General features: G+C 31.8%; 1 protein-coding gene across 1 annotated transcript; it reads left to right on the top strand.

Annotated features, from left to right (window-relative positions):
- The first annotated feature begins 307 nt into the window (after window positions 1-307).
- On the top strand, window positions 308-11,938 carry LOC135954839 (G-protein coupled receptor Mth2-like). Its single transcript, XM_065505079.1, has 8 exons — window positions 308-1,416; window positions 1,482-1,650; window positions 7,077-7,262; window positions 7,320-7,550; window positions 7,624-7,786; window positions 7,855-7,984; window positions 8,114-8,175; window positions 11,799-11,938. The coding sequence occupies exons 1-8, from the start codon at window positions 409-411 to the stop codon at window positions 11,821-11,823; spliced, it is 1,974 nt and encodes a 657-aa protein (XP_065361151.1). The 5' UTR covers window positions 308-408; the 3' UTR covers window positions 11,824-11,938.
- Window positions 11,939-14,064: the final 2,126 nt, after the last annotated feature.

Here is a 14,064-nt window from a genome sequence, read left to right as displayed (position 1 = left end):
AATCAAAATATCAAAATAAGTCGCAATAGAAGGATAAAAAAGAAGAACAGAAACGAAGTGTAATCTAGCTAATGTTTTGAATATTGACACCGCAGACCCTCCACAATCTGTAAGTAATTGATCAAACTTTAACAATCGGGCGATTTCCATATCAAAAGAGTCGATTACTTATTCAAGTGATTCTCACAGTATATTTTTCTTGGTTTTCTATTGTGGTTTTACTGAGCGTTTGGTAAATAAAATGAATTTAAAGTGGAAAAATTGCTCAGTTTACTTTCAACTACAGCCCGATTAAGAGCTAATAACGCATGTACACGATTATTTTCTACACTTTCGAAAGCGTGTTGTTTATAGTATTTTCGTATATTAATCATTCTATGACGTTTATATGGAATTTAAAAATAAAACATGATTTTCAAACAGTTGCTGTTAATAGTTTTGTTAATTTTAATAATAAGAAACGATATACAATATTATGCAGAAAATCAAACTGAAATTGGTAATATAGCAGAATTATACAACTTTCCCGAGGTAGTGATGAAGGCAGTAGTTAAAAATATCAGCAAAAGTAATCAAACAAAGCTTAAAGAAACGAAACCATATGAAATTGGAAATATAGCAGATTTGTATTTATTTGCTTCGCCAAATGTTTCCAAAGTCTATGACGATCATACTGGAAGCGGAAATAAAACAAATGAGAAATCCACAAATATAAGCCAAAATATTCAAAGACAGTTAAAGGATTTCAATCAGACTAATATTGAAAATTTAGCAAATTTATATTTCTTTTCATCAACAAATAGTTCTCATAAGCATGGTAATAAAACTGAAACACACCAAGACAACAAAAATACAATTATAACTTCGTCTTTAGCAAATAATTCCAATTTATACAACAATCACAGAAATTCTCACTTAAATAATGAATCGACAATCGCTAGCATGGCAGAATTATATTACTTTTCTTCGCCCACAGTTATGGGAATATATAATTGCTCCTACGACAATACGATTATCATCAACCAAAACTCAGCCCTGGCCAATGGTTCCTATATCTACAAGAATCGTACTCTTATACCGCCCCAACTAGTGGGCAATTATGATTATGAAATTCTATATAATGGCAGCAAACGTTCACTGCCAACACATACACGTGCTTGTATTTGCCACCTGAAACGCTGCATCACCTTATGTTCCAATAGCATCACGCAATTCTATCAGGATGTCATAAATGATGAAGGAAATGATGATGATTTCTTGTCATTGTTTTCTATTAAAATGACACTGGCTAACAAAACTGTTGTTACGCAAAATATTGCCGTAGACTTCGAACACATTATTTTGGATGAGTTTTGTATACCGTTTTACACACTCTCCCCAGAAAAGGATAAAAAGTTGGGCTGGACTTTTTTTGAGGTGAGAGTTAAAGTGTTAAAATTTGTATTTTATTTCATATTTGAATTAATTTTCCTTTTTTATAGAATGGCACTTTATTGCGTCACAGTGACCGGGTTATATTGAAAAAGAACGAATATTGTTTTGAACTGTATCAAGATTACTTTTTCAATGAGACCTATTATTTAATCAATCCCTTAAACTGTGCTAAAAAGAGAGAGGAATTGAAGCCGATAGAGAAATTAAATTATTGGAGTAAGTTGTGTTTGAAATAAATTATAAGAAAGAAACCAGATTTGATATGGCAAACTTATAATTGAATACAATAAAATCATTGATTTTTTCGGTTATAACAATTGAAAGTTTTTGAAAAAGATGAATTACAATGTGAGTCATGGAAATATAACCATATACGGACAAGACTACGTGATAAAATACCAAAAAAAAATACCAGTTTTACCCAGTCATGCACATTTTTTATGGGTAGACCTTGTCATAAAGAACAAAAATTGTGAACATAAAGTTAACATCAAAAAAACCTTATCCTCAAGATCGCAAAAAAACGATTTTTTACCTTTTTTCCCTGTTCAGGTCCATTTGCAGCAAACTGTTCAAAATTCAAGGAAATAATCATCTACAAAAATGTACCTAAGATATCAATAAACAACTTTCTAGAACATATGAACTTCCTAGGAATAATTCTTAACACCGTTTAGGTAGGTCAATATAAGTTACTAAGAAAAAACTAAAGGAATTAAAGCCATTAAATTATTATAAACTAAAGCATACTTTTAAGCAGCTTAAAAAAAATTTATTTCGAATTTTTTAAAGTTTTTTGCGATTTTTATCTTGAAGATGAAGTTTTTTTGATTTTATATGTTCACAATTTTTGTTCTTTGTGACAAGGGCTACAACTTTGCCTCAGAGAGTAAATCAAAATTCCGAACTGTTTGCAAGATATGAACCTGAGAAAATGATAATTTTTTTGCAAAAATGACACCGAGGCCCCAAATCTTTGAGGGCCAATAAAAAAAGTACATGACTGGGCATAACTGGGAGACACGGGTCTTTTTTGTTGGTCTTTTATCACGTAGTGGTGTCTGTATATGGTTATTTGTTCATGTTGCACTACGTTACATTCGAAACAACCAAGTTTTTTCATAACATTCACAATTTTTCCGTCACAATTGTACCCATAGAAAAAAATTAGTTGTACATGATCAAATCAATAATTTCCACATAATTGCGGGATATTTATTTATTTATGGTAACCGGAATTATTTTTATGGTTACTACAATCAAAATGTATTACAGTTACGATTCACACAATTGCAGCGATGATATATATGATTGCAGTAATTAAGTATATTTTTGATTGATCTCAGATTATAGTTATGGTTACCGCAAACATTTAATCTGATCATGTAGATCTATAATGCTCTCTATGTGTGGAAAATTCTCTCAATCAGACTGACACCTTCGATTGTCAGTTTAGGTTAATTCAAACTAGGTCCCGTTGGAAATGAAAGCGTGTGGATAATTACCAAATTACTGGAAATATCAATGAGCGATGCATGACCAATGAATTTCGATATTAGGGCTCTGAACAGTGATATAGAAAAAGTTTCGTTAGTCTTCTCTTCCTCTTTGTCGATACAGCTACTTCAAATCGTCGATGTACGAAAGTCGCAGTCTAAAAATTCTATAAATAAAGAATCAATAAATTACCCTCAATTCTCGTTCTCTTCGCATTCATATTGGGTCAGATTTTTCCGGTTTCGTTGTTACTTCCGGATATTATCTCATATAGAGATCAGCCGGACAATTACCTTCAATTCCTCTATGTCTTGTTACTCTTAAGAGGATAACCGATGAATGTCTCGCTAATTCCTCAAGCGACAGTCGCAGACAAGTTTCGTCGGGATGTAAACAATTTCTGGTGATCTAATGGTCGCCTTACTATCATTAAAGATTAGAGTATAATTGTCTAAGAACAACTACCAAGTTTTAGCTGAGTCTTCACCATTAATCTATTTCAATATTGTCTATTCGGTAGGTTAAACTATCACAAAACTCTTCAGATGATCCTTTTGGTTCACGTTATGATAGCTTGGTATAGAAGAGTCAAAAATAAAGCATTTGCCCATATCGAGACCAATTTGAGTTCTCAATCGAACCATGTGAAGATATTTAACCTTTAGACATCCACCTCCATACCATTACAGTGGTTCGACGAAATTCATACTTAGGCCATATGTTTCCATCTTCTTTGTCACACTAGGACTAGCACAATAAGAGGGGTAAAAGAACCAAATGTCAAGCTCATCCCCTTTTGCTCCCATTCGACTAATTAATCTGTAATACAATTCCCATAGGCATTTCGTTATCCGGATACAGAAAGTGCAACCGAAGAATGTTTCGCCATCTCGTTCACACATTCCTGGCATTTCAATACAAGGTTGGAGGAACGCCCCTGGACGTAAGGTTAACATGAAGTCAATTAAGCATGACAAAGAGAGCAATATATGATATGTATTCATTAGTGCCGATGTATGTAGGATTCTTTCAAAGAAACCAGTGGGCGGTTTTACCGAGAATCATCCACCAAATAAGACTCTCTCAAAAGATCATTTGGTATTGCGTAATGCAACGGGTCCGTCCTATGGCCTTTCTACATGAGTAAATAGCCGCGGCCTTAGACAGTATCTTCTGTAATATCTTCGAATCTATAATAGCCTCCATTAAGATGAAGATCTCGTATTTCTTTGAGAAGAGCACACGATCAGTTTTCGCAGGATACACACTAAGTCCACTCTTGATTCTTCAAGTACAGATTATCCAGAGTATCGAGTCCATTCACTGTGAAATAGTGTCCAGATATTTTCCAGTCACTGTCACGGAGACATCATCCGCATACGCAATGCTAGTGACTTTATTACAAGATTCCACAGTGGGATTGCTAAAACCTATGTATATTGCTCAATAGGTAACTCAATAGGCTCTCGAGCCTATTAAGTACCTTCTTAACAGATTTTCCTTTCATATAGGTATATTGAGAGGCGAATTGTACACCAATAAACCTCTCCTTCAAAAGATAAAGAACAGATTAACAGGTTTAAATTCCTTCGGCTTGGAATGATATGTATTGCCAACCTTAGGGATGAAGATCACAGTGCACCTAGTCCACATCAGCCGACATGGTACAGTCGAGACACTGGGATATTGAAAAGGACCATTTCACCATCTCCACACAAATTGCAGCAATAATATAGCACATGTTATAGAGTAGTTGCATGTCACCTTCTGTGAGGTGAGAACAGCATGAAAAGTGGATGTTCATTAACATCTCTAAGGTCCACACGTTGTACAAATGAACCAAGGTTTCTGTATTTCGTGTTCGACTGAAACTGCGAATTTTTCGCTATTGTGCACCGCAATGGCTGTGTACTCCTAACTCTTCAAAAGCCATTGTGGTTATGTTTGCATTAACACGCTATCAGCCGTATATTCAATAGTCGACAGTGGTGACTGATTCCTTGAATGTATACCATTCATCAATTCTTTCATATATATTCGGTATCCTTGGCAGTAAGCATGAATCGGTGTATTGTGCACAGTTATAACTCCATAAATATATGAGCAAATGGCCTGTAGCCGTAATGCAGCGATTTGCTAAGAATAGTATAATCATTACTATTCCACAAAGGAGCAGAATTTGTTGGAAATAAATCTGGCATTTTATCCCGATCGGGATAAAATTTGACAAGGGAGTAGACAAGGAGTATTCAAGGAGTATTCGGATCCAAAGCGCCGCACAGAGGGGCCAAACATACTAATTTTGCGGATTAATTGAAAAAACAAATTTCAAGTATCGTGAAAACTGAAAGTGCCAGCTTAAAGAGCACAAAATTCTACATCAGCAGGCAAAAAATTAATGTGAAATATTAAAAGGTATTTTTATAGTCACGTGTTGAAATTAAAATTTTGCCATACCTTGGTCCGCTTTTTTAAAAATATAAGGCATACTTTTGGTCTGATTGGACTCGATTTTCTTTTGTTAGTTAGACAACCAAATTATCTATAATATTCAAATGATTTTAGAGCAATATCAATTATGGATCCAACGATTTTAAATTTAAAAATTCAAAAAATATAAAATTTTTGTTGTTTCTTTAAAAACATATAACAATTTTACGCTTTCCTGTAAGACATTTTAATGGAGAATATTTTGGTATAAAAAACATGTCATAGTTTTCGAATATGTCGCCCCTACGCCCTTCGGAATTTGATCAACTTTTTATAAAAATTTCAAATTTGGAAACTTTGGAAACTTTTTATCCTATTTATCTCCAAAGTATTTTCCAAAGGAAATGTGGACCCTATGGGTAAAATTGTAAAAAATAAAATTTTTGGAAATTTCACGCATTTGCGATAAGATTTCTTTCAGAAACTTATACAAAATATATACGAGCCCCAAATGAAATGTTTTTTCTATAAAATAATATGAAGAAATTTTTGTAAACAAACAAATTCGTGTTACTTATTGTATGGACCAGATAACTGTATGGATAAGAAATGAATTTTTCTTGATTTTTTTTTTTAAATTTTGTAGGCATTCTTTCAAATTACGAAGCCATGTAAACACAAATCCACTCGAAACATCTCAGCAATCACTATATAAGTTTTCATTAAGATATTTCCAATTGTTCTCGAGCTACCGAATTCTTAATAAAATAAAAAGTTTCTAAACTATTTTAGGCATTTGAATTAGACTTATCAATGACCTAGAGAAGAGTATTCATATTCAGCTTACACAGCAGTGATGATAGTAGAAGCACCCATAGAGAATCTATGGCTCATATTTTGCAAACAGTTCGGAATTTTGATTTACTCTTTGAGGCAAAGTTGTAGCCATTGTCATAAAGAACAAACATTTTTAACATATAAAATCAAAAACAAGTAAGAAAGTATGGTCGCTCAAGCACGACCATATAGTATCCTACACTAAGTAAAAGAGCAAAAACATTTTTCTTTTAAAATTTCAATAATTTATATTTTTGAGTGATTTTTATATATAAAACTTATTTGGAGCGGAATTTGTGGAGATACATATATAAATTAAACATTTATGACCGATGAAGTCCAATTTCGGAAGGACATTTGTATGGGGGCTAGGTGAAATAATGGACCGATTTCAGCCAGTTTCAACAGGCTTGGTCCTTGGGGACCATCGAAATATCTTCAAAATTGCGACCTGTACTCTGCGCACAAGGTTTACATGGACAGCCAGCCAGACGGACGGACATCGTTTAATCGACTCAGAAAGTGATTCTAAGTCTATCGTTATACTTTAAGGTGGGTGTTAGACTAATATTTTTGGGTGTTATAAACATCTGCACATTATACCCTCTACTCCCACTATGGTGATGTAGGGTATAAAAACTTCATCCTCAAGATCAAAATCGCAAAAAACTTTATAGTGCATGACTTTGGGCAAAACTGGGAGACACATAGTGGTGTCCGTATATGGTTATATTTCCATGACTCAAAACAAATCATATATATTTTGGATTTTAAAACATTATGGGGGAAGTTACTGATTGTAATTTGTAGGCCGTAAATGTTTGGCTCCTTACAATTTTATAATAGAATTTTCAAATTGTTTTGTCTCTCTTTTTCAGCCCAAGTATTTTCGATACCGTTTTTCTTAATAACCATCGTAGCCTACTGTTGTCTATCCGAACTTCGTAATGTCCACGGTAAATGTTTCATGTCCTATTTGATCAGTGTAACATTGTCATATGGTCTTTTAAGTTACATAAATCTCTCACAAACTAAATTTCATCCAGTTCCCTGTTTACTAATGGGTGAGTAGAAGTATATTTAATTAAAACATTTCATAATTTTGTTACAATTTTTCACAGGTTATTTAAATCATTATATGCAATTGTCTTATTACACTTGGTTGGGTATTGTTTGCTATGATACATGGAGATCATTTAGTGATAGCAGCTATAAGTCTGCATATTGTACCTATGCCCTGTACGGCTATCAATTGCCATTTCTGATGACACTGTTGGCATTTGTTATGCAGAATTCGGGAATAGATGACGACTGGAAACCGGGTATCACTGAATACAAATGTGGCTTAGAGGGTACGTTAATAATGATTGAGATATTCAATTAATTTAAGATTAAGAATCTTATTTGATTTAATTTATAATCCAGTTAACAAATGGGCTGCTTCTGTTTATCTGTTTGGGCCCTGCTTGATTATTTTGATTTTTTGTTTGATTTCATTTATTTCCACCTCGAGAATAATCAAATCAAATGATAGAGACGTGTTTAAAATCAAAACAACTGAATTGAAATATGAAAGTCCCATCGCTCGGTAAGTCTTGCTAACTGCTAACATGTTCACTAAATTGCAAAATTTAACTCATTTGCTTTCAATTTCAGTTATTTTCTGTACTTACGTTTATTTCTTATCATGGGCTTATCCTGGTTTTTAGATGTTCTATCTTATTTATTTAACATGTTCGGTATGAGATCTACATCCGATATAATTGACAATATTAATGCGCTACAGGTGAGTACAATTGAGGAGGTGCATAATAAAATGCCATTGGAATTATTGTATTTTGTTAAGGACCTCCTCAATTTATTTTTTGCATCCAGAGCATTTAAATTTTGTTTTTCTTTTCTCCATATCTTTTAGGGTTTATATATATTTGTAAACTTTATTGGACGAAAAAGAGTTCGGCATATAATAACGGAAAGGTAATATTACGACGAAACAAAAAATTTCGATAAAAAAATGATTGGATGTATGACTTAAAAATGCTGAATTTACAATAGATGGCGTATCTTTTAAATGAGGTTTTGGTTTTAATAACAAATTGACATTTGATGGGTAAATATCTGTCATTTATTCTTACATACATAGTTATTGAAGATTATAGTGTAAACAACAAAGTTTCTTTTGCTTCGAAAATGTCGAATTTTGTACCAACAAAGCGTCATATGCTGAGCGTTTTGCTTTTCTGCTTAATTTGCAGTATATAGAGAATCTGTTCCATTGGTTTCAATGTTCGAGAAATGGTTTGTGCTGTTCAGAAGTGGTGATTTTGACACGGAAAACAAAGATCGCTCAGACCAGCCATAAAAGCTTAAAGACCAAGAATTGGAGGTATTACTCCATGAAGATTGTTGTCAAACTCAACAAAATCAATGGGAGCTACGTTTGCTAGCAGTAAGATTCGTGCAAAAACAAAGAAATTGTGTTCCACACGATCTGAAGCCGGGACACATTGAAAGACAATTCTGCATGTCCAGAATTATGCTTGAACGCTATAAAAGAATATAATTGCGATGAGAAATGCATCCACTATGATAACCCGAAGCGTAAGATAACGTATTTGAAGTCTGGCAAACCAGCCTCATCGATACCGAAGCCAAATATCCATGGCGCTAAGTTAATTCTCTGTTTTTAATGAGAGCAAATGGGTCCTAACTATTTATTATGAGCTGCTGAAATCTGGCCAGACGATCACAGGAAACTTGTACCGAAGGAAACTGATTCATTTGAAGCGAGTATTGGCCGAAAAACGCCTAGACTTGAAACCGTAATATTCCATTTTACAACGCACAGTCGGGCAGAATCAAAATTTTTTTGGGAATAAATCGGGAATTTCTAAATGGCTGGTTCGATCGGGATACAAATTGATGCGAGCGTAGTCAAAGATTACTCGAGTTTAAGTTATTAAAATCGATCCTACAAATGCTCCAGTGGCGCCGCTATAGTGGCTCAAAGTAACGTACCTTCGACATGTAAAATTTTTAAACACATGCCATTTTTTGGTTTTCAATCCGATTTTTATATTTTTGGAAAGCGCTCGGCTTGTTCTTGCTGTTTGTCATTCTAAATAACAAAGTATAAAAAAAATTTTCAAAAGGTCAAAGGGAATTACGCAATTCCTAAGCGCTGGAGCGAAAAACCCACATTTCCTTCGGGGCTGGGAAAATACTTTGGTGATAAATAGGGAACATATCAAGGTTTCCAACGCTGCTTTCTGTTTTCTGATCCCAGCTTTATAATTTTAGAACATGTGAACCAAATTTGAAATTTTGATAAAAAAATTGGTCAAATTCCGAAGTGTATATGGGCGACATTAGGGTGGCCCTTAATAAATGAAAGTTGGATTTTGGCCATTCTCACCCTCCAGCTTGGTGAACATTAGTAAAAAAATCATCCTGAAAAAATTTTAGGTAAATCGGTTGGGGATAAGACGTGCCGCAGGCCCTCTGAAGTTTTGAGAAGCATTTACAAGGGGAAAAAATGCATTTTTTTCAGTTTTTGTAAAAATTTTGACATTAAAAAATTACTTTTGCAATTTAATTTAAAAGAATCGAAATGTGTACGTAATTGTCGTTCTAATGAGACATAAAAAACAGAAATCAGTCAAAAAATTTTAAAGTTATTAAAAATTCGCCAGGCCATTAACGTGTCTCAGGCGACTAGAACAAGAAATGTAGGAACAAAATTAACATATTTTGAGAAATATTAAAATAAAAGCTCATTTTTACTTAAAATATATCCATATATACTTGTATGTGAGTTTTTGTCTTCGTAGGATACCGTTAACCTATTCTTAGGTATGAACAAAAAAATAAAATTTTTTTAACGGCAGTTTCAAAACTCCATTTTCAAATTTTTAAAAATTTTGTTAAACAAATTTCAGAATTTTTTGATCATCTCATTGGGATTTATTAAGAATATAATAGGGAATAAAAATGTGGAAAAATTATGAAAATATCTCTTATAGTTTTTCCGTACCTGCGACTTAAATTTTGAAATTTTCGAGAAAAACCAATTATTTGGAAATTTTTAGGCCAATGAGCTCTATTTCCTTACTCTTATGAATTTTAAGTAAAACCTATTGAGAATATTATAGTCCAGATAATTCTAAATATACTCTGAAACTTTTACTAAAATCGAAAAACGTTAACCCTTAAATCGTGAGGGTCAAAGGTCAAAGGTGCTTGCGGCACGTCGTAACCCCAACCGATTTACCTAAAATTTTTTCAGGATGATTTTTTTACTAATGTTCACCAAACTGGGGGGTGAGAATGGCCAAAATCCAACTTTCGTTTATTAAGGGCCACCCTAGGCGACATATTCCAGAAATAGGACATGCTTTTTATATCAAAAGCTTCTCCGTAAACAGAAAACTCCGTAACAGAAAAACATAGAATTGTTATATGTTCTTAAAGAAAGTATTTTTTATAATAAAAAAAACACCAAAAATCGACTATTTTTTGAATTTTTAAATTGAAAATCGTTTATTTTTGGATCCATAATTGATATTGCTCTGAAATCTTTTGCATAATAATATTAAAAATTAAGTTGTCTATCTAAAAAATATAATTCGAGTCCATTGGGTCCAAAATTACGGCCTATATTTTTAAAAAAGTGGACCAAGGTATGGCAAAATTTTAAAATTTCAATTTTCAAATACCTATAACTCGGTAATTATAAGAGATATATAACACACGTAAGAATGTTTTTTCAGGGTTTAGCGGAGCTCTTTTCAAAAATATAAAAATCCATAATATCAAAAATGGCATGTGTTCAAAAATTTTACATGTCGAAGTTACCCTAATTTGAGTCCCCATAGCACCGACCCTGAATAATTTGTAGGTCCCATTTTAATAACTTAAACTCGAACAGTCCTTGGCTACGCTTAAGTCAAATTTTATAAAGATCGAACCAGCCGAATTATTTTCAAAAAATTATGCCCCACTGTGCAACGTTATTAAAAAAAAATCAGACCAAGATAGGTCAAAGAAAAATTTTACTCTTCAAATGCGAGATAATATACGTTTTGATCTTTCAAATCGAATCGCAAACAAAAATTTGGCATAATTTTTAATTTTTGATATACCCGAGGTGCAACACTTTGGAAGCCCCCCCTAATGTTATAAGCCCAAATTCAGAACTTAAACTTATCAACAGAACGCTATCCCTTCGATACGCATTACTTTGGAACAGAGTATCCGATATTAGCTTGATCAAATTTTGGCCTCGGAATCCATATGTTACCAGAAAGATAGGAAAAGGTCATAACTAACAATTGCCAATACTTTTAATAAATTTATATTGTACAAATGTTTAAAAAAATTTTAAAATATTCCGCATTTTTAAGTTATACACCCAATATAAAATTTGAACTTTAAACCTTGATTAATCCAAATTTAAAAATGTTAAGAAACTTAAAATTTTATATTACCACAGTGGAAGTGCTAAAGAACGATATCTTGTCGAAATATTTTGTTTCCTCCCTATTACTATTACTAATGAATTTAAATTCAATTATTAAATTTAAAATATAACTACTTTTTAGGATCAGCAAATGGAGAAAGTCGTAATGTTTTCGTAAACATATATTGAAAGGAACGATTTTTTTTTCTGATGTAGTTTTAAGTTAAACTTACAATGACAAAATATCAATTTGACTTGAAAATATATTTTGTAAAGTAATAGCAATACATATAATAATAAATATCTATACAAATATAAAATAGAAGTTTGAAAATATTGTTACGTAAAAAAGAAGGTAAACACTTTTGGAAATGGTGGTTTATTTCCTTTAAATTTTATTAACTCTTCATTTATTTAAATTAAGTTAATTTTTTATTTATTAACTTTAATTAATTTAATTAACACAACAATTTAAATAATCACTCTCTTTTATAAACTTTATTATTTACAAGAATACATTGGTAGTACAGTTGATGTTAAATCTAACAGCTCCTACGATATATTGACTGCTCTGCAACTCGTTGTTACTATTTCTACTATTACTATTCAATTAATCGGGTTTCTGGATTTAATCGGTTAATCGAGCAAATAATTAATCGGGATTAAGATTTAATCGGTTAATAATCGGTTAATTTTAAATTAATCGATTAACCGAATAATTTCTTTTTAAATTTTAAACTGAAAATATATCCACGAATTTTCTGTACTTAAATACAAAATAGACAAAACATAGCAATTCAACCAAAAAGTAATTAATTTTCTTTAGTTTTAATAAAACTCGACTTGGAAAAAACTCTCTCGCTGTTTGTAGATATTAGTGAAATCGAAAGTAAGGCATGGTAAAGAATATCCAATATCTCAGTTATTTTTCTAAGCATATAAAATCTCCATTATACCATTGAAGTCCTTTTTGGATTTTTTAGAAATACTTTTACTAATTTCGATAATTTCTGATAAAAACTTATTTCCGTCATGTCTCCAGTTTCGTCTATTATCATGTTCTCAACCGACAAATACATGTAAATTAAATATGTCAGTTTTTATACTCATTAAGGTATTTATAGACGGAAAAACTGAGTATTAACACTTTTCAAATTGAAAATGAAAAAAATGTGAAATTTAAAATAGTTAATATCCTCTTGTTGATCATGTGCAATATCCGATACATATGAAAATAAAAACTTTTTTAAACAAATTTTGATACCGACACTAAATCAAAAAAATCATTTGTATTTTTTGAAAATCTAATCAAATTTTGTTTTGACGATGAAATTGTAGTATGATACTTGAGTTTTTGACAAATATTAATACTCAGTATTGCCGTCTATAAATACCTTAAACATGATTCTTGGATGTTCGAACAGATATGTAATTTTACTTTGACATTTGAATTAAAATTGAAAAATAAACACAAACAAGTAAGAGTACTATATTCGGCCGTGCCGAATCTTAAATACCCTCCACCTAAATATGATGGTATAACAACTGAAATAATATAACAATTGTTAGTAAGACTACTTTACGCAGAAGATATTTTATTTTAAATGTAAATAAAATTCAGCAATTTATAATTGAAATTCCTATTAGAACGTATGAAATTTAACAATTTATATACTTAATAATAAGTTAATACGTTTTTCCCTTTTAACCTCAAGTAAATAAACAGAGTATAAAAATAAACAGAATATATTTAGACAAATTTCAAAATATTGGGTTGTGGGACTTATATGGGAGCTATTACCTATTATGATTCGATTGTCATAAAATATTTTTATGTATTTATATGAGAGCTGTGGCCAATTGTGGACCAATAATCACAAAATTCAGTATTATGATTTTTGAATACAAATTACTGATGTGTGTACTATTTTGGTTTAATATATGGATGCCATGACCTATTATGGTCCTAAGTATTTAATGGCTATTTTTGTAGAATTTCATATAAACAACGCTATTAACAAGAGTGGACCTTATATGGGAGCTATGCCAAATTATGGACCAATATTTAAAAAATCTTGTATTACGTTTCTCGCATACAAATTACTGATCGGTGTAAAATTTTGGTTCAGTATAGATTTGTATGGATATTTGTGCAGGTTAATGTGTTTTCCTGACCAATTATGGACCTATCATCATAAAATTTGGTACATCGATTTTTGTATATATTGAATAAATTTGTTTAGAATTTCAACCTGATAACTATATTTGTAAGAAATTTATGTGGATTTTAGTGACTTTCGGGAGTGGACCTTATATGGGAGCTATGGTCAAATATGGACCGATATTCACAAAATCCAGTAGTATGATTTCTAAATATAAACTACGGATGTGTGTGAAATTTTGTTTTG

Source organism: Calliphora vicina, chromosome 3, assembly GCF_958450345.1.
Source record: "Calliphora vicina chromosome 3, idCalVici1.1, whole genome shotgun sequence".
In the NCBI taxonomy this organism is placed as follows: domain Eukaryota; kingdom Metazoa; phylum Arthropoda; class Insecta; order Diptera; family Calliphoridae; genus Calliphora; species Calliphora vicina.
The sequence above is the reverse complement of the archived record's forward strand: the minus strand, read 5'-3'. Positions and strand labels throughout refer to the sequence as shown.